This window comes from Taudactylus pleione, unplaced genomic scaffold (assembly GCF_031769625.1).
Source record: "Taudactylus pleione unplaced genomic scaffold, aTauple2 ptg000677l, whole genome shotgun sequence".
Classification (NCBI taxonomy): domain Eukaryota; kingdom Metazoa; phylum Chordata; class Amphibia; order Anura; family Myobatrachidae; genus Taudactylus; species Taudactylus pleione.
Window position 1 is genome coordinate 470,504 of NW_028285079.1, and position 23,739 is coordinate 494,242.

Sequence of the window (23,739 nt, forward strand, 5' to 3'; positions counted from 1 at the left end):
CTCTGTCGCCCAATCTGTGCTGCAGCGGCCAATAAGATTTATATTAATGTCACCGGAGGACGCACCTTGTCATAGAACCTGCTGAGCTTCACAGCGTTGGATGATCCGGCAGCGAGACACCGCGTGCTGGTACAGTCCTGGACATAGAACGTAAAGTAACAGACGTGTGATTAGGTGGTGACAGCGATGGCTTCTCCAACACACCCGGGGCCTGGCACGCTGACAGCACTAACTATAACATACACGCAACACGCAAATACACGCAATAACTACTGACTCATATATGTGCCACCAACTCACACAGTCACCCCCCCACACTCTCATATAGGGGGGCAATACACTAACCCTCCATACACTTACACAGCGTCCTCTAATCCCTACACTGACCCCTCCACACACATCACTAATCCCTACATATTACAGAGACCCCCAATCCCTACACTGACCCCTCCTCACACATCACTAATCCCCACATATTACACAGAGACCTCTAATCCTTACACTGACCCCCTCCTCACACATCGCTAATCCCCATATATTACACAGAGTCCCCCAAACCCTACACTGACCCCTCCTCACACATCACTAATCCCCACATAATACACAGAATGCCCCAATCCCTACACTGACCCCTCCTCACACATTACTAATCCCCACATATTACACAGAGTCCCTCAATCCTTACACTGACCCCTCCTCACACATCACTAATCCCCACATATTACACAGAGTCCCCCAATCCTTACACTGACCCCTCCACACACATCACTAATCCCCACATATTACACAGAATGCCCCAATCCCTACACTGACCCCTCCTCACACATCACTAACCCCCACATATTACACAGAGTACCCCAATCCTTACACTGACCCCTCCTCACACATCACTAATCCCCACATATTACACAGAGTCCGCCAAACCCTACACTGACCCCTCCTCACACATCACTAATCCCCACATATTACACAGAGTCCCCCAATCCATACACTGACCCCTCCTCACACATCACTAATCCCCACATATTACACAGAATGCCCCAATCCTTACACTGACCCTTCCTCACACATCACTAATCCCCACATATTACACACAGTCCCCCAATCCTTACACTGACCCCTCCTCACACATCACTAATCCCCACATATTACACAGAGTCCCCCAATCCTTACACTGACCCCTCCTCACACATCACTAATCCCCATATATTACACAGAGTCCCCCAATCCTTACACTGACCCCTCCTCACACATCACTAATCCCCACATATTACAGAGTCCCCCAATCCCTACACTGACCACTCCTCACACATCACTAATCCCCACATATTACACAGAGTCCCCCAATCCCTACACTGACCCCTCCTCACACATCACTAATCCCAACATATTACACAGAGTCCTCCAATCCCTACACTGACCCCTCCTCACACATCACTAATCCCCATATATTACACAGATACCTTTAATCCCTACACTGACCCCTCCTCACACATCACTAATCCCCATATATTACACAGAGTCCCCCAATCCCTACTCTGACCCCTCCTCACACATCACTAATCCCCACATACTACACAGAATCCTTCAATCCCTACAGTGACCCCTCCTCACACATCACTAATCCCCACATACTACACAGAATCCTCCAATCCCTACAGTGACCCCTCCACACACATCACTAATCCCCAAATATTACAAAGAGACATCTAATCCCTACACTGACCCCTCCACACACATCACTAATCCCCACATATTACACAGAGTCCTCCAATCCCTACACTGACCCCTCCTCACACATCACTAATTCCCATATATTACACAGAATGCCCCAATCCCTACACTGACCCCTCCTCACACATCACTAATCCCCATATATTACACAGAGTCCCCCAATCCCTACACTGACCCCTCCTCACACATCACTAATCCCCATATATTACACAGAGTCCCCCAATCCTTACACTGACCCCTCCTCACACATCACTAATCCCCACATATTACACAAAGACCTCAAATCCCTACACTGACCCCTCCACACACATCACTAATCCCCATATATTACACAGAGACCCCCAATCCTTACACTGACCCCTCCACACATCACTAATCCCCATATATTACACAGAGACCTCTAATCCCTACACTGACCCCTCCTCACACATCACTAATCCCAAGATATTACACAGAGTCCTCCAATCCCTACACTGACCCCTCCTCACACATCACTAATCCCCATATATTACACAGAGTCCCCCAATCCTTACACTGACCCCTCCTCACACATCACTAATCCCCACATATTACACAAAGACCTCAAATCCCTACACTGACCCCTCCACACACATCACTAATCCCCATATATTACACAGAGACCCCCAATCCTTACACTGACCCCTCCACACATCACTAATCCCCATATATTACACAGAGACCTCTAATCCCTACACTGACCCCTCCTCACACATCACTAATCCCAAAATATTACACAGAGTCCTCCAATCCCTACACTGACCCCTCCTCACACATCACCAATCCCCATATATTACACAGATACCTTTAATCCCTACACTGACCCCTCCTCACACATCACTAATCCCCACATACTACACAGAATCCTCCAATCCCTACACTGACCCCTCCTCACACATCACTAATCCAAACATATTACACAGAGACCTCTAATCCCTACACTGACCCCTCCACACACATCACTAATCCCCACATATTACACAGAGTCCTCCAATCCCTACACTGACCCCTCCTCACACATCACTAATCCCCATATATTACACAGAATGCCCCAATCCCTACACTGACCCCTCCACACACATCACTAATCCCCATATATTACACAGAGACCCCCAATCCTTACACTGACCCCTCCACACATCACTAATCCCCATATATTACACAGAGACCTCTAATCCCTACACTGACCCCTCCACACACATCACTAATCCCCATATATTACACAGAGTCCCCCAATCCTTACACTGACCCCTCCTCACACATCACTAATCCCCACATATTACACAAAGACCTCAAATCCCTACACTGACCCCTCCACACACATCACTAATCCCCATATATTACACAGAGACCCCCAATCCTTACACTGACCCCTCCACACATCACTAATCCCCACATATTACACAGAGTCCCCCAATCCCTACACTGACCCCTCCTCACACATCACTAATCCCCACATATTACAGAGAATGCCCCAATCCTTACACTGACCCCTCCTCACACATCACTAATCCCCACATATTACACAGAGACCTCTAATCCCTACACTGACCCCTCCTCACACATCACTAATCCCCACATATTACACAGAGTCCCCCAATCCTTACACTGACCCCTCCTCACACATCACTAATCCCCATATATTACACAGAGTCCCCCAATCCCTACATTGACCCCTCCTCACACATCACTAATCCCCACATATTACACAGAGTCCCCCAATCCTTACACTGACCCCTCCTCACACATCACTAATCCCTACATATTACACAGATACCTCTAATCCATACACTGACCCCTCCTCACACATCACTAATCCCCACATATTACACAGAGTCTCCCAATCCTTACACTGACCCCTCCTCACACATCACTAATCCCCACATATTACACAGAGTCCCCCAATCCCTACACTGACCCCTCCTCACACATCACTAATCCCCACATACTACACAGAATCCTCCAATCCCTACACTGACCCCTCCTCACACATCACTAATCCCCACATATTACACAGAGACCTCTAATCCCTACACTGACCCCTCCACACACATCACTAATCCCCACATATTACACAGAGTCCTCCAATCCCTACACTGACCCCTCCTCACACATCACTAATCCCCATATATTACACAGAATGCCTCAATCCCTACACTGACCCCTCCACACACATCACTAATCCCCATATATTACACAGAGACCCCCGATCCTTACACTGACCCCTCCACACATCACTAATCCCCATATATTACAGAGACCTCTAATCCCTACACTGACCCTTACACACACATCACTAATCCCCATATATTACACAGAGTCCCCCAATCCTTACAATGACCCCTCCTCACACATCACTAATCCCTACATATTACACAAAGACCTCAAATCCCTACACTGACCCCTCCACACACATCACTAATCCCCATATATTACACAGAGACCCCCAATCCTTACACTGACCCCTCCACACATCACTAATCCCCACATATTACACAGAGTCCCCCAATCCCTACACTGACCCCTCCTCACACATCACTAATCCCCACATATTACACAGAATGCCCCAATCCTTACACTGACCCCTCCTCACACATCACTAATCCCCACATATTACACACAGTCCCCCAATCCTTACACTGACCCCTCCTCACACATCACTAATCCCCATATATTACACAGAGTCCCCCAATCACTACATTGACCCCTCCTCACACATCACTAATCCCCACATATTACACAGAGTCCCCCAATCCTTACACTGACCCCTCCTCACACATCACTAATCCCTACATATTACACAGATACCTCTAATCCATACACTGACCCCTCCTCACACATCACTAATCCCCACATATTACACAGAGTCTCCCAATCCTTACACTGACCCCTCCTCACACATCACTAATCCCCACATATTACACAGAGTCCCCCAATCCCTACACTGACCCCTCCTCACACATCACTAATCCCCACATATTACACAGATACCTCTAATCCCTACACTGACCCCTCCTCACACATCACTAATCCCCACATATTACACAGATACCTCTAATCCTTACACTGACCCCTCCTCACACATCACTAATCCCCATATATTACACAGAGTCCCCCAATCCCTACACTGACCCCTCCTCACACATCACTAATCCCCACAAATTACACAGAATGCCCCAATCCCTACACTGACCCCTCCTCACACATCACTAATCCCCACATATTACACAAAGACCTCAAATCCTTACACTGACCCCTCCTCACACATGACTAATCATCACATATTACACAAAGACCTCTAATCCCTACACTGACCCCTCCTCACACATCACTAATCCCCACATATTACACAGAGACCTCTAATCACTACACTGACCCCTCCTCACACATCACTAATCCCCACATATTACACAGAGACCCCCAATCCCTACACTGACCCCTCCTCACACATCACTAATCCCCATATATTACACAGAGACCCCCAATCCCTACACTGACCCCTCCTCACACATCACTAATCCCCATTTATTACACAGAGTCCCCCAATCCCTACACTGACCCCTCCTCACACATCACTAATCCCCACATATTACACAGAGTCCCCCAATCCCTACACTGACCCCTCCTCACACATCACTAATCCCCATATATTACACAGAGTCCCCCAATCCCTACACTGACCCCTCCTCACACATCACTAATCCCCATATATTACACAGAGTCCCCCAATCCCTACTCTGACCCCTCCTCACACATCACTAATCCCCACATATTACACAGATACCTCTAATCCCTACACTGACCCCTCCACACACCTCACTAATCCCCACATATTACACAGAATGCCCAAATCCTTACACTGACCCCTCCTCACACATGACTAATCCCCACATATTACACAGAGACCCCCAATCCCTACACTGACCCCTCCTCACACATCACTAATCCCCATATATTACACAGAGTCCCCCAATCCCTACACTGACCCCTCTTCACACATCACTAACCCCCACATATTACCCAGAGACCCCCAATCCATACACTGACACCTCCTCACACATCACTAATCCCCACATATTACACAGAATGCCCCAATCCCTACACTGACCCCTCCTCACACATCACTAATCCCCACATATTACACAGAATGCCCCAATCCCTACACTGACCCCTCCTCACACATCACTAATCCCAACATATTACACAAAGACCTCAAATCCCTACACTGACCCCTCCACACACATCACTAATCCCCACATATTACACAGAATGCCCCAATCCCTACACTGACCCCTCCTCACACATCACTAACCCCCACATATTACACAGAGTCCCCAATCCTTACACTGACCCCTCCTCACACATCACTAATCCCGATATATTACAGAGTCCCCCAATCCTTACACTGACCCCTCCTCACACATCACTAATCCCCATATATTACAGAGTCCCCTAATCCCTACACTGACCCCTCCTCACACATCACTAATCCACATATATTACACAGAGTCCCCCAATCCCTACACTGACCCCTCCACACACATCACTAATCCCCACAAATTACACAGAATGCCCCAATCCTTACACTGACCCCTCCTCACACATCACTAATCCCCACATATTACACAGAGACCTCTAATCCCTACACTGACCCCTCCTCACACATCACTAATCCCCACATATTACACAGAGTCCCCCAATCCTTACACTGACCCCTCCTCACACATCACTAATCCCCACATATTACACAGATACCTCTAATCCCTACACTGACCCCTCCACACACCTCACTAATCCCCACATATTACACAGAATGCCCAAATCCTTACACTGACCCCTCCTCACACATGACTAATCCCCACATATTACACAGAGACCCCCAATCCCTACACTGACCCCTCCTCACACATCACTAATCCCCATATATTACACAGAGTCCCCCAATCCCTACACTGACCCCTCTTCACACATCACTAACCCCCACATATTACCCAGAGACCCCCAATCCATACACTGACACCTCCTCACACATCACTAATCCCCACATATTACACAGAATGCCCCAATCCCTACACTGACCCCTCCTCACACATCACTAATCCCCACATATTACACAGAATGCCCCAATCCCTACACTGACCCCTCCTCACACATCACTAATCCCAACATATTACACAAAGACCTCAAATCCCTACACTGACCCCTCCACACACATCACTAATCCCCACATATTACACAGAATGCCCCAATCCCTACACTGACCCCTCCTCACACATCACTAACCCCCACATATTACACAGAGTCCCCAATCCTTACACTGACCCCTCCTCACACATCACTAATCCCGATATATTACAGAGTCCCCCAATCCTTACACTGACCCCTCCTCACACATCACTAATCCCCATATATTACAGAGTCCCCTAATCCCTACACTGACCCCTCCTCACACATCACTAATCCACATATATTACACAGAGTCCCCCAATCCCTACACTGACCCCTCCACACACATCACTAATCCCCACAAATTACACAGAATGCCCCAATCCTTACACTGACCCCTCCTCACACATCACTAATCCCTACATATTACACAGAATGCCGCAATCCTTACACTGACCCCTCCTCACACATCACTAATCCCCACATATTACACAGAATGCCCCAATCCCTACACTGACCCCTCCTCACACATCACTAATCCCCATATATTACACAGAATGCCCCAATCCTTACACTGACCCCTCCTCACAGATCACTAATCCCTACATATTACACAGATACCTCTAATCCCTACACTGACCCCTCCTCACACATCACTAATCCCTACATATTACACAGAATGCCCCAATCCTTACACTGACCCCTCCTCACACATCACTAATCCCAACATATTACACAGAGACCCCCAATCATTACACTGACCCCTCCTTACACATCACTAATCCCCACATATTACACAGAAACCTCTAATCCTTACACTGACCCCTCCTCACACATCACTAATCCCCACATATTACACAGAGACCCCCAATCCTTACACTGACCCCTCCTCACACATCACTAATCCCCATATATTACAGAGTCCCCCAATCCTTACACTGACCCCTCCTCACACATCACTAATCCCTACATATTACACAGAATGCCCCAATCCTTGCACTGACCCCTCCTCACACATCACTAATCCCAACATATTACACAGAGACCCCCAATCATTACACTGACCCCTCCTTACACATCACTAATCCCCACATATTACACAGAAACCTCTAATCCTTACACTGACCCCTCCTCACACATCACTAATCCCTACATATTACACAGAGACCCCCAATCCTTACACGGACCCCTCCTCACACATCACTAATCCCCACATATTACACAGATATCTCTAATCCTTACACTGACCCCTCCTCACACATCACTAATCCCTACATATTACACAGATATCTCTAATCCTTACACTGACCCCTCCACACACATCACTAATTCCCATATATTACACAGAGTCCCCCAATCCTTACACTGACCCCTCCTCGCACATCACTAATCCCCACATATTACACAGTCCCCCAATCCCTACACTGACCCCTCCTCACACATCACTAATCCCCAGATATTACACAGAATGCCCCAATCCCTACACTGACCCCTCCTCACACATCACTAATCCCCACATATTACACAGAGACCCCCAATCCTTACACTGACCCCTCCTCACACATCACTAATCCCCAGATATTACAGAGTCCTCCAATCCCTACAATGACCCCTCTTTACACATCACTAATCCCCACATATTACACTGACCCCTCCTCACACATCACTAATCCCACTATTACACAGAGTCCCCCAATCCTTACACTGACCCCTCCACACACATCACTAATCCCCATATATTACAGAGTCCCCTAATCCCTACAATGACCCCTCCTCACACATCACTAATCCACACATATTACAGAGTCCCCCAATCCCTACACTGACCCCTCCACACACATCACTAATCCCCACAAATTACACAGAATGCCCCAATCCTTACACTGACCCCTCCTCACACATCACTAATCCCCATATATTACACAGAGACCTCCAATCCCTACACTGACCCCTCCTCACACATCACTAATCCCCATATATTACACAGAGACCCCCCAATCCTTACACTGACCCCTCCTCACACATCACTAATCCCTACATATTACACAGAGTCCCCCAATCCTTACACTGACCCCTCCTCACACATCACTAATCCCCACATATTACACAGAGTCCACCAATCCTTACACTGACCCCTCCTCACACATCACTAATCCCCACATATTACACAGAGTCCCCCAATCCCTACGCTGACCGCTCCTCACACATCACTAATCCCCATATATTACACAGAATGCCCCAATCCCTACACTGACCCCTCCTCGGACATCACTAATCCCCACATATTACACAGAATGCCCCAATCCCTACACTGACCCCTCCTCACACATCACTAATACCCACATATTACACAGAGTCCCCCAATCCCTACACTGACCCCTCCTCACACATCACTAATCCCCATATATTACACAGAGTCCCCCAATCCCTACACTGACCCCTCCTCACACATCACTAATCCCCATATATTACACAGAGTCCCCCAATCCCTACACTGACCCCTCCTCACACATCACTAATCCCCACATATTACACAGATACCTCTAATCCCTACACTGACCCCTCCATACACCTCACTAATCCCCACATATTACACAGTCCCCCAATCCTTACACTGACCACTCCTCACACATCACTAATCCCCATATATTACACAGAGTCCCCCAATCCTTACACTGACCCCTCCTCACACATCACTAATCCCTACATATTACACAGATACCTCTAATCCATACACTGACCCCTCCTCACACATCACTAATCCCCACATATTACACAGAGTCTCCCAATCCTTACACTGACCCCTCCTCACACATCACTAATCCCCACATATTACACAGAGTCCCCCAATCCCTACACTGACCCCTCCTCACACATCACTAATCCCCACATATTACACAGATACCTCTAATCCCTACACTGACCCCTCCTCACACATCACTAATCCCCACATATTACACAGATACCTCTAATCCCTACACTGACCCCTCCACACACCTCACTAATCCCCACATATTACACAGTCCCCCAATCCTTACACTGACCCCTCCTCACACATCACTAATCCCCATATATTACACAGAGTCCCCCAATCCCTACACTGACCCCTCCTCACACATCACTAATCCCCACATATTACACAGAATGCCCCAATCCCTACACTGACCCCTCCTCACACATCACTAATCCCCACATATTACACAAAGACCTCAAATCCTTACACTGACCCCTCCTCACACATGACTAATCATCACATATTACACAAAGACCTCTAATCCCTACACTGACCCCTCCTCACACATCACTAATCCCCACATATTACACAGAGACCTCTAATCACTACACTGACCCCTCCTCACACATCACTAATCCCCACATATTACACAGAGACCCCCAATCCCTACACTGACCCCTCCTCACACATCACTAATCCCCATATATTACACAGAGACCCCCAATCCCTACACTGACCCCTCCTCACACATCACTAATCCCCACATATTACACAGAGTCCCCCAATCCCTACACTGACCCCTCCTCACACATCACTAATCCCCATATATTACAGAGTCCCCCAATCCCTACACTGACCCCTCCTCACACATCACTAATCCCCATATATTACACAGAGTCCCCCAATCCCTACTCTGACCCCTCCTCACACATCACTAATCCCCACATATTACACAGATACCTCTAATCCCTACACTGACCCCTCCACACACCTCACTAATCCCCACATATTACACAGAATGCCCAAATCCTTACACTGACCCCTCCTCACACATGACTAATCCCCATATATTACACAGAGACCTCCAATCCCTACACTGACCCCTCCTCACACATCACTAATCCCCATATATTACACAGAGACCCCCCAATCCTTACACTGACCCCTCCTCACACATCACTAATCCCTACATATTACACAGAGTCCCCCAATCCTTACACTGACCCCTCCTCACACATCACTAATCCCCACATATTACACAGAGTCCACCAATCCTTACACTGACCCCTCCTCACACATCACTAATCCCCACATATTACACAGAGTCCCCCAATCCCTACGCTGACCGCTCCTCACACATCACTAATCCCCATATATTACACAGAATGCCCCAATCCCTACACTGACCCCTCCTCGGACATCACTAATCCCCACATATTACACAGAATGCCCCAATCCCTACACTGACCCCTCCTCACACATCACTAATCCCCATATATTACACAGAGTCCCCCAATCCCTACACTGACCCCTCCTCACACATCACTAATACCCACATATTACACAGAGTCCCCCAATCCCTACACTGACCCCTCCTCACACATCACTAATCCCCATATATTACACAGAGTCCCCCAATCCCTACACTGACCCCTCCTCACACATCACTAATCCCCATATATTACACAGAGTCCCCCAATCCCTACACTGACCCCTCCTCACACATCACTAATCCCCACATATTACACAGATACCTCTAATCCCTACACTGACCCCTCCACACACCTCACTAATCCCCACATATTACACAGTCCCCCAATCCTTACACTGACCACTCCTCACACATCACTAATCCCCATATATTACACAGAGTCCCCAAATCCTTACACTGACCCCTCCTCACACATGACTAATCCCCACATATTACACAGAGACCCCCAATCCCTACACTGACCCCTCCTCACACATCACTAATCCCCATATATTACACAGAGTCCCCCAATCCCTACACTGACCCCTCTTCACACATCACTAACCCCCACATATTACCCAGAGACCCCCAATCCATACACTGACCCCTCCTCACACATCAGTAATCCCCACATATTACACAGAATGCCCCAATCCCTACACTGACCCCTCCTCACACATCACTAATCCCCACATATTACACAGAATGCCCCAATCCCTACACTGACCCCTCCTCACACATCACTAATCCCCACATATTACACAAAGACCTCAAATCCCTACACTGACCCCTCCACACACATCACTAATCCCCACATATTACACAGAATGCCCCAATCCCTACACTGACCCCTCCTCACACATCACTAACCCCCACATATTACACAGAGTCCCCCAATCCCTACACTGACCCCTCCTCACACATCACTAATCCCCATATATTACACAGAATGCCCCAATCCTTACACTGACCCCTCCTCACACATCACTAATCCCCATATATTACAGAGTCCCCTAATCCCTACACTGACCCCTCCTCACACATCACTAATCCCCATATATTACAGAGTCCCCCAATCCTTACACTGACCCCTCCTCACACATCACTAATCCCCATATATTACAGAGTCCCCTAATCCTTACACTGACCCCTCCTCACACATCACTAATCCCCATATATTACAGAGTCCCCTAATCCCTACACTGACCCCTCCTCACACATCACTAATCCACATATATTACACAGAGTCCCCCAATCCCTACACTGACCCCTCCACACACATCACTAATCCCCACAAATTACACAGAATGCCCCAATCCTTACACTGACCCCTTCACACACATCACTAATCCCCATATAGTACACAGAATGCCCCAATCCTTACACTGACACCTCCTCACACATCACTAATCCCCATATATTACACAGAATGCCCCAATCCTTACACTGACCCCTCCTCACACATCACTAATCCCTACATATTACACAGAATGCCCCAATCCTTACACTGACCCCTCCTCACACATCACTAATCCCCACATATTACACAGAATGCCCCAATCCCTACACTGACCCCTCCTCACACATCACTAATCCCCATATATTACACAGAATGCCCCAATCCTTACACTGACCCCTCCTCACACATCACTAATCCCCATATATTACACAGAATGCCCCAATCCTTACACTGACCCCTCCTCACACATCACTAATCCATACATATTACACAGATACCTCTAATCCCTACACTGACCCCTCCTCACACATCACTAATCCCTACATATTACACAGAATGCCCCAATCCTTACACTGACCCCTCCTCACACATCACTAATCCCCACATATTACACAGAGACCCCCAATCCCTACACTGACCCCTCCACACACATCACTAATCCCCACATATTACACAGAATGCCCCAATCCCTACACTGACCCCTCCTCGCACATCACTAATCCCCACAAATTACACAGAATGCCCCAATCCCTACACTGACCCCTCCTCGCACATCACTAATCCCCACATATTACACAGAATGCCCCAATCCCTACACTGACCCCTCCTCACACATCACTAATCCCCACATATTACACAGAGTCCCCTAATCCCTACACTGACCACCCCTCACACATCACTAATCCCCAGATATTACAGAGTCCTCCAATCCCTACAATGACCCCTCTTTACACATCACTAATCCCCACATATTACACAAAGACCTCAAATCCCTACACTGACCCCTCCTCACACAACACTAAACCCCACAAATTACACAGAATGCCCCAATCCTTACACTGACCCCTCCTCACACATCACTAATCCCCACATATTACACAGAGACCCCCAATCATTACACTGACCCCTCCTCACACATCACTAATCCCCACATATTACACAGAAACCTCTAATCCTTACACTGACCCCTCCTCACACATCACTAATCCCCACATATTACACAGAGACCCCCAATCCTTACACTGACCCCTCCTCACACATAACTAATCCCTACATATTACACAGAATGCCCCAATCCTTACACTGACCCCTCATCACACATCACTAATCCCTACATATTACACAGTTACCTCTAATCCTACAATTACCCCTCCTCACACATCACTAATCGCTAAATATTACACAGATTGCCCCAATCCTTACACTGACCCCTCCCTCACACATCACTAATCCCCACATATTACACAGAGACCTCCAATCATTACACTGACCCCTCCTCACACATCACTAATCCCTACATATTACACAGATACCTCTAATCCCTACACTGACCCCTCCTCACACATCACTAATCCCCACATATTACACAGATACCTCTAATCCCTGCACTGACCCCTCCGCACACATCACTAATCCCCACATATTACACAGATACCACTAATCCTTACACTGACCCCTCCTCACACATCACTAATCCCCACATATTACACAGAGTCCACCAATCACTACAATGACCCCTCCTCACACATCACTAATCCCAGTATTACACAGAGTCCCCCAATCCCTACACTGACCCCTCCACACACATCACTAATTCCCACATATTACACAGAGTCCCCTAATCCTTACACTGACCCCTCCTCACACATCACTAATCCCCATATATTACACAGAATGCCCCAATCCTTACACTGACCCCTCCTCACACATCACTAATCCCCATATATTACACAGAATGCCCCAATCCTTACACTGACCCCTCCTCACACATCACTAATCCCCACATATTACACAGAGACCCCCAATCATTACACTGACCCCTCCTCACACATCACTAATCCCCACATATTACACAAAGACCCCCAATCCTTACACTGACCCCTCCTCACACTTCACTAATCCCCAGATATTACAGAGTCCCCCAATCCATACACTGACCCCTCCTCACACTTCACTAATCCCCACATATTACAGAGTCCTCCAATCCCTACAATGACCCCTCTTTACACATCACTAATCCCACTATTACACAGGGTCCCCCAATCCTTACACTGTCCCCTCCACACACATCACTAATCCCCATATATTACAGAGTCCCCTAATCCCTACACTGACCCCTCCTCAAACATCACTAATCCACCTATATTACACAGAATGCCCCAATCCCTACACTGACCCCTCCTCACACATCACTAATCCCCACATATTACACAGAGTCCCCCAATCCTTACACTGACCCCTCCTCACACATCACTAATCCCCATATATTACAGAGTCCCCTAATCCCTACACTGACCCCTCCTCACACATCACTAATCCCCACATATTAAACAGAGACCCCCAATCCCTACACTGACCCCTCCTCACACATCACTAATCCCCACATATTAAACAGAGACCCCCAATCCCTACACTGACCCCTCCTCACACATCACTAATCCCCATATATTACAGAGTCCCCCAATCCCTGCACTGACCCCTCCGCACACATCACTAATCCCCACATATTACACAGATACCACTAATCCTTACACTGACCCCTCCTCACACATCACTAATCCCCACATATTACACAGAGACCCCCAATCACTACAATGACCCCTCCTCACACATCACTAATCCCAGTATTACACAGAGTCCCCCAATCCCTACACTGACCCCTCCACACACATCACTAATCCCCACATATTACACAGAGTCCCCTAATCCTTACACTGACCCCTCCTCACACATCACTAATCCCCATATATTACACAGAATGCCCCAATCCTTACACTGACCCCTCCTCACACATCACTAATCCCCATATATTACACAGAATGCCCCAATCCTTACACTGACCCCTCCTCACACATCACTAATCCCCACATATTACACAGAGACCCCCAATCATTACACTGACCCCTCCTCACACATTACTAATCCCCACATATTACACAGAAACCTCTAATCCTTACACTGACCCCTCCTCACACATCACTAATCCCTACATATTACACAGATACCTCTAATCCCTACACTGACCCCTCGTCACACATCACTAATCCCCATATATTACACAGAGACCCCCAATCCTGACACTGACCCCTCCTCACACATCACTAATCCCTACATATTACACAGAATGCCCCAATCCTTACACATCACTAATCCCCACATATTACAGAGACCCCCAATCATTACACTGACCCCTCCTCACACATCACTAATCCCCACATATTACATAGAAACCTCTAATCCTTACACTGACCCCTCCTCGAACATCACTAATCCCCATATATTACACAGAGTCCCCCAATCCCTATACTGACCCCTCCTCACACATCACTAATCCCCACATATTACAGAGTCCCCCAATCCATACACTGACCCCTCCTCACACATCACTAATCCCCAGATATTACAGAGTCCCCCAATCCATACACTGACCCCTCCTCACACTTCACTAATCCCCACATATTACAGAGTCCTCCAATCCCTACAATGACACCTCTTTACACATCACTAATCCCACTATTACACAGGGTCCCCCAATCCTTACACTGTCCCCTCCACACACATCACTAATCCCCATATATTACAGAGTCCCCTAATCCCTACACTGACCCCTCCTCAAACATCACTAATCCACATATATTACACAGAATGCCCCAATCCCTACACTGACCCCTCCTCACACATCACTAATCCCCACATATTACACAGAGTCCCCCAATCCTTACACTGACCCCTCCTCACACATCACTAATCCCCACATATTACACAGAATGCCCCAATCCTTACACTGACCCCTCGTCACACATCACTAATCCCCATATATTACACAGAGACCCCCAATCCTGACACTGACCCCTCCTCACACATCACTAATCCCTACATATTACACAGAATGCCCCAATCCTTACACATCACTAATCCCCACATATTACAGAGACCCCCAATCATTACACTGACCCCTCCTCACACATCACTAATCCCCACATATTACATAGAAACCTCTAATCCTTACACTGACCCCTCCTCGAACATCACTAATCCCCATATATTACACAGAGTCCCCCAATCCCTATACTGACCCCTCCTCACACATCACTAATCCCCACATATTACACAGAGTCCCCCAATCCATACACTGACCCCTCCTCACACATCACTAATCCCCAGATATTACAGAGTCCCCCAATCCATACACTGACCCCTCCTCACACTTCACTAATCCCCACATATTACAGAGTCCTCCAATCCCTACAATGACCCCTCTTTACACATCACTAATCCCACTATTACACAGGGTCCCCCAATCCTTACACTGTCCCCTCCACACACATCACTAATCCCCATATATTACAGAGTCCCCTAATCCCTACACTGACCCCTCCTCAAACATCACTAATCCACATATATTACACAGAATGCCCCAATCCCTACACTGACCCCTCCTCACACATCACTAATCCCCACATATTACACAGAGTCCCCCAATCCTTACACTGACCCCTCCTCACACATCACTAATCCCCATATATTACAGAGTCCCCTAATCCCTACACTGACCCCTCCTCACACATCACTAATCCCCACATATTAAACAGAGACCCCCAATCCCTACACTGACCCCTCCTCACACATCACTAATCCCCATATATTACACAGAGACCCCCAATCCCTACACTGACCCCTCCTCACACATCACTAATCCCCATATATTACACAGAGACCCCCAATCCCCACACTGACCCCTCCTCACACATCACTAATCCCCACATATTACACTGAGTCCCCAATCCCTACACTGACCCCTCCTCACACATCACTAATCCCCACATATTACACACAGTCCCCCAATTCTTACACTGTCCCCTCCTCACACATCACTAATCCCCACATATTACACAAAGACCTCAAATCCCTACACTGACCCCTCCACACACATCACTAATCCCCATATATTACACAGAATGCCCCAATCATTACACAGAATGCCCCAATCCTTACACTGACCCCTCCTCACACATCACTAATCCCAACATATTACACAGAGACCCCCAATCATTACACTGACCCCTCCTCACACATCACTAATCCCAACATATTACACAGAGACCCCCAATCATTACACTGACCCCTCCTCACACATCACTAATCCCCACATATTACACAGAAACCTCTAATCCTTCCACTGACCCCTCCTCACACATCACTAATCCCTACATATTACACAGAGTCCCCCAATCCATACACTGACCCCTCCTCACACATCACTATTCCCCACATATTACACAGAATGCCCCAATCCTTACACTGACACCTCCTCACACATCACTAATCCCTATATATTACACAGAGACCTCTAATCCCTACACTGACCCCTCCTCACACATCACTAATCCCCACATATTAAACAGAGACCCCCAATCCCTACACTGACCCCTCCTCACACATCACTAATCCCCATATATTACACAGAGACCCCCAATCCCTACACTGACCCCTCCTCACACATCACTAATCCCCATATATTACACAGAGACCCCCAATCCCCACACTGACCCCTCCTCACACATCACTAATCCCCACATATTACACTGAGTCCCCCAATCCCTACACTGACCCCTCCTCACACATCACTAATCCCCACATATTACACACAGTCCCCCAATCCTTACACTGTCCCCTCCTCACACATCACTAATCCCCACATATTACACAAAGACCTCAAATCCCTACACTGACCCCTCCACACACATCACTAATCCCCATATATTACACAGAATGCCCCAATCCTTACACTGACCCCTCCTCACACATCACTAATCCCAACATATTACACAGAGACCCCCAATCATTACACTGACCCCTCCTCACACATCACTAATCCCAACATATTACACAGAGACCCCCAATCATTACACTGACCCCTCCTCACACATCACTAATCCCCACATATTACACAGAAACCTCTAATCCTTCCACTGACCCCTCCTCACACATCACTAATCCCTACATATTACACAGAGACCTCTAATCACTACACTGACCCCTCCTCACACATTACTAATCCCTACATATTACACAGAGTCCCCAAATCCTTACACTGACCCCTCCTCACACATCACTAATCCCCATATATTACACAGAGTCCCCCAATCCCTACAATGACCCCTCCTCACACATCACTAATCCCCACATATTACACAGAGACCCCCAATCATTACACTGACCCCTCCTCACACATTACTAATCCCCACATATTACACAGAAACCTCTAATCCTTACACTGACCCCTCCTCACACATCACTAATTACCATATATATTACACAGAATGCCCCAATCCTTACACTGACCCCTCCTCACACATCACTAATCCACACATATTACACAGAGACCCCCAAACATTACACTGACCCCTCCTCACACATCACTAATCCCCACATATTACACAGAGACCCCCAATCATTACACTGACCCCTCCTCACACATCACTAATCCCCATATATTACACAGATACCTCTAATCCCTACACTGACCCCTCCTCACACATCACTAATCCCTACAGATTACACAGAATGCCCCAATCCTTACACTGACCCCTCCTCACACATCACTAATCCCCACATATTACACAGAGACCCCCAATCATTACACTGATCCCTCCTCACACATCACTAATCCCCACATATTACACAGATATTTCTAATCCTTACACTGACCCCTCCTCACACATCACTAATCCCCATATATTACACAGAATGCCCCAATCTTTACACTGACCCCTCCTCACACATCACTAATCCCTACATATTACACAGATACCTCTAATCCCTACACTGACCCCTCCTCACACATCACTAATCCCTACATATTACACAGAATGCCCCAATCCTTACACTGACCCCTCCTCACACATCACTAATCCCCACATATTACACAGAGACCCCCAATCCTTACACTGACTCCTCCTCACACATCACTAATCCCCATATATTACACAGAGACCCCCAATCCTGACACTGACCCCTCCTCACACATCACTAATCCCTACATATTACACAGAATGCCCCAATCCTTACACTGACCCCTCCTCACACATCACTAATCCCCACATATTACACAGAGACCCCCAATCATTACACTGACCCCTCCTCACACATCACTAATCCCCACATATTACACAGAAACCTCTAATCCTTACACTGACCCCTCCTCACACATCACTAATCCCTACATATTACACAGAGACCCCCAATCCTTACACTGACCACTCCACACACATCACTAATTCCCATATATTACACAGAGTCCCCCAATCCTTACACTGACCCCTCCTCGCACATCACTAATCCCCACATATTACACAGAATGCCCCAATCCCTACACTGACCCCTCCTCACACATCACTATTCCCCACATATTACACAGAGTCCCCCAATCCATACACTGACCGCTCCTCACACATCACTAATCCCCAGATATTACAGAGTCCCACAATCCATACACTGACCCCTCCTCACACATCACTAATCCCCACATATTACAGAGTCCTCCAATCCCTACAATGACCCCTCTTTACACATCACTAATCCCCACATATTACACTGACCCCTCCTCACACATCACTAATCCCACTATTACACAGAGTCCCCCAATCCTTACACTGACCCCTCCTCACACATCACTAATCCCACTATTACACAGAGTCCCCCAATCCTTACACTGACCCTTCCTCACACATCACTAATCTCCATATATTACACAGAATGCCACAATCCTTACACTGACCCCTCCACACACATCACTAATCCCCATATATTACAGAGTCCCCCAATCCCTACACTGACCCCTCCTCACACATCACTAATCCACACATATTACACAGAGACCCCCAATCCCTACACTGACCCCTCCTCACACATCACTAATCCCCATATATTACACAGAGACCTCCAATCCCTACACTGACCCCTCCTCACACATCACTAATCCCCATATTTTACACAGAGACCCCCCAATCCTTACACTGACCCCTCCTCACACATCACTAATCCCCACATATTACACAGAGACCCCCAATCCCTACACTGACCCCTCCTCACACATCACTAATCCCCATATATTACACAGAGTCCCCCAATCCATACACTGACCCCTCATCACACATCACTAATCCTCATATATTACACAGAGACCCCCCAATCCTTACACTGACCCCTCCTCACACATCACTAATCCCCACATATTACACAGAGACCCCCAATCCCTACACTGACCCCTCCTCACACACCACTAATCCCCATATATTACACAGAGACCCCCAATCCTTACACTGTCCCCTCCTCACACATCACTAATCCCTACATATTACACAGAATGCCCCAATCCTTACACTGACCCCTCCTCACACATCACTAATCCCCACATATTACACAGAGACCCCCAATCATTACACTGACCCCTCCTCACACATTACTAATCCCCACATATTACACAGAAACCTCTAATCCTTACACTGACCCCTCCTCACACATCACTAATTCCTATATATTACACAGAATGCCCCAATCCTTACACTGACCCCTCCTCACACATCACTAATCCACACATATTACACAGAGACCCCCAAACATTACACTGACCCCTCCTCACACATCACTAATCCCCATATATTACAGAGTCCCCTAATCCCTACACTGACCCCTCCTCACACATCACTAATCCACATATATTACACAGAGTCCCCCAATCCCTACACTGACCCCTCCACACACATCACTAATCCCCACAAATTACACAGAATGCCCCAATCCTTACACTGACCCCTTCACACACATCACTAATCCCCATATAGTACACAGAATGCCCCAATCCTTACACTGACACCTCCTCACACATCACTAATCCCCATATATTACACAGAATGCCCCAATCCTTACACTGACCCCTCCTCACACATCACTAATCCCTACATATTACACAGAATGCCCCAATCCTTACACTGACCCCTCCTCACACATCACTAATCCCCACATATTACACAGAATGCCCCAATCCCTACACTGACCCCTCCTCACACATCACTAATCCCCATATATTACACAGAATGCCCCAATCCTTACACTGACCCCTCCTCACACATCACTAATCCCCATATATTACACAGAATGCCCCAATCCTTACACTGACCCCTCCTCACACATCACTAATCCATACATATTACACAGATACCTCTAATCCCTACACTGACCCCTCCTCACACATCACTAATCCCTACATATTACACAGAATGCCCCAATCCTTACACTGACCCCTCCTCACACATCACTAATCCCCACATATTACACAGAGACCCCCAATCCCTACACTGACCCCTCCACACACATCACTAATCCCCACATATTACACAGAATGCCCCAATCCCTACACTGACCCCTCCTCGCACATCACTAATCCCCACAAATTACACAGAATGCCCCAATCCCTACACTGACCCCTCCTCACACATCACTAATCCCCACATATTACACAGAAACCTCTAATCCTTACACTGACCCCTCTTCACACATCACTAATCCCCACATATTACACAGAGACCCCCAATCCTTACACTGACCCCTCCTCACACATAACTAATCCCTACATATTACACAGAATGCCCCAATCCTTACACTGACCCCTCATCACACATCACTAATCCCTACATATTACACAGTTACCTCTAATCCCTACAATTACCCCTCCTCACACATCACTAATCGCTAAATATTACACAGATTGCCCCAATCCTTACACTGACCCCTCCTCACACATCACTAATCCCCACATATTACACAGAGACCTCCAATCATTACACTGACCCCTCCTCACACATCACTAATCCCTACATATTACACAGATACCTCTAATCCCTACACTGACCCCTCCTCACACATCACTAATCCCCACATATTACACAGATACCTCTAATCCCTGCACTGACCCCTCCGCACACATCACTAATCCCCACATATTACACAGATACCACTAATCCTTACACTGACCCCTCCTCACACATCACTAATCCCCACATATTACACAGAGTCCACCAATCACTACAATGACCCCTCCTCACACATCACTAATCCCAGTATTACACAGAGTCCCCCAATCCCTACACTGACCCCTCCACACACATCACTAATTCCCACATATTACACAGAGTCCCCTAATCCTTACACTGACCCCTCCTCACACATCACTAATCCCCATATATTACACAGAATGCCCCAATCCTTACACTGACCCCTCCTCACACATCACTAATCCCCATATATTACACAGAATGCCCCAATCCTTACACTGACCCCTCCTCACACATCACTAATCCCCACATATTACACAGAGACCCCCAATCATTACACTGACCCCTCCTCACACATCACTAATCCCCACATATTACACAAAGACCCCCAATCCTTACACTGACCCCTCCTCACACTTCACTAATCCCCAGATATTACAGAGTCCCCCAATCCATACACTGACCCCTCCTCACACTTCACTAATCCCCACATATTACAGAGTCCTCCAATCCCTACAATGACCCCTCTTTACACATCACTAATCCCACTATTACACAGGGTCCCCCAATCCTTACACTGTCCCCTCCACACACATCACTAATCCCCATATATTACAGAGTCCCCTAATCCCTACACTGACCCCTCCTCAAACATCACTAATCCACCTATATTACACAGAATGCCCCAATCCCTACACTGACCCCTCCTCACACATCACTAATCCCCACATATTACACAGAGTCCCCCAATCCTTACACTGACCCCTCCTCACACATCACTAATCCCCATATATTACAGAGTCCCCTAATCCCTACACTGACCCCTCCTCACACATCACTAATCCCCACATATTAAACAGAGACCCCCAATCCCTACACTGACCCCTCCTCACACATCACTAATCCCCACATATTAAACAGAGACCCCCAATCCCTACACTGACCCCTCCTCACACATCACTAATCCCCATATATTACAGAGTCCCCCAATCCCTGCACTGACCCCTCCGCACACATCACTAATCCCCACATATTACACAGATACCACTAATCCTTACACTGACCCCTCCTCACACATCACTAATCCCCACATATTACACAG

General features: G+C 47.4%; 1 protein-coding gene across 1 annotated transcript in view; it reads right to left on the reverse strand.

Moving 5' to 3' along the window:
- The window catches only part of RABL3 (RAB, member of RAS oncogene family like 3), a 71,497-nt gene that overhangs the window by 6,118 nt on the left and 41,640 nt on the right, over window positions 1-23,739 (reverse strand). The window contains exon 6 of the mRNA XM_088455883.1: window positions 66-137. Coding sequence (XP_088312009.1) covers window positions 66-137 — 72 coding nt within the window. The remainder of the gene's footprint in view (window positions 1-65; window positions 138-23,739) is intronic.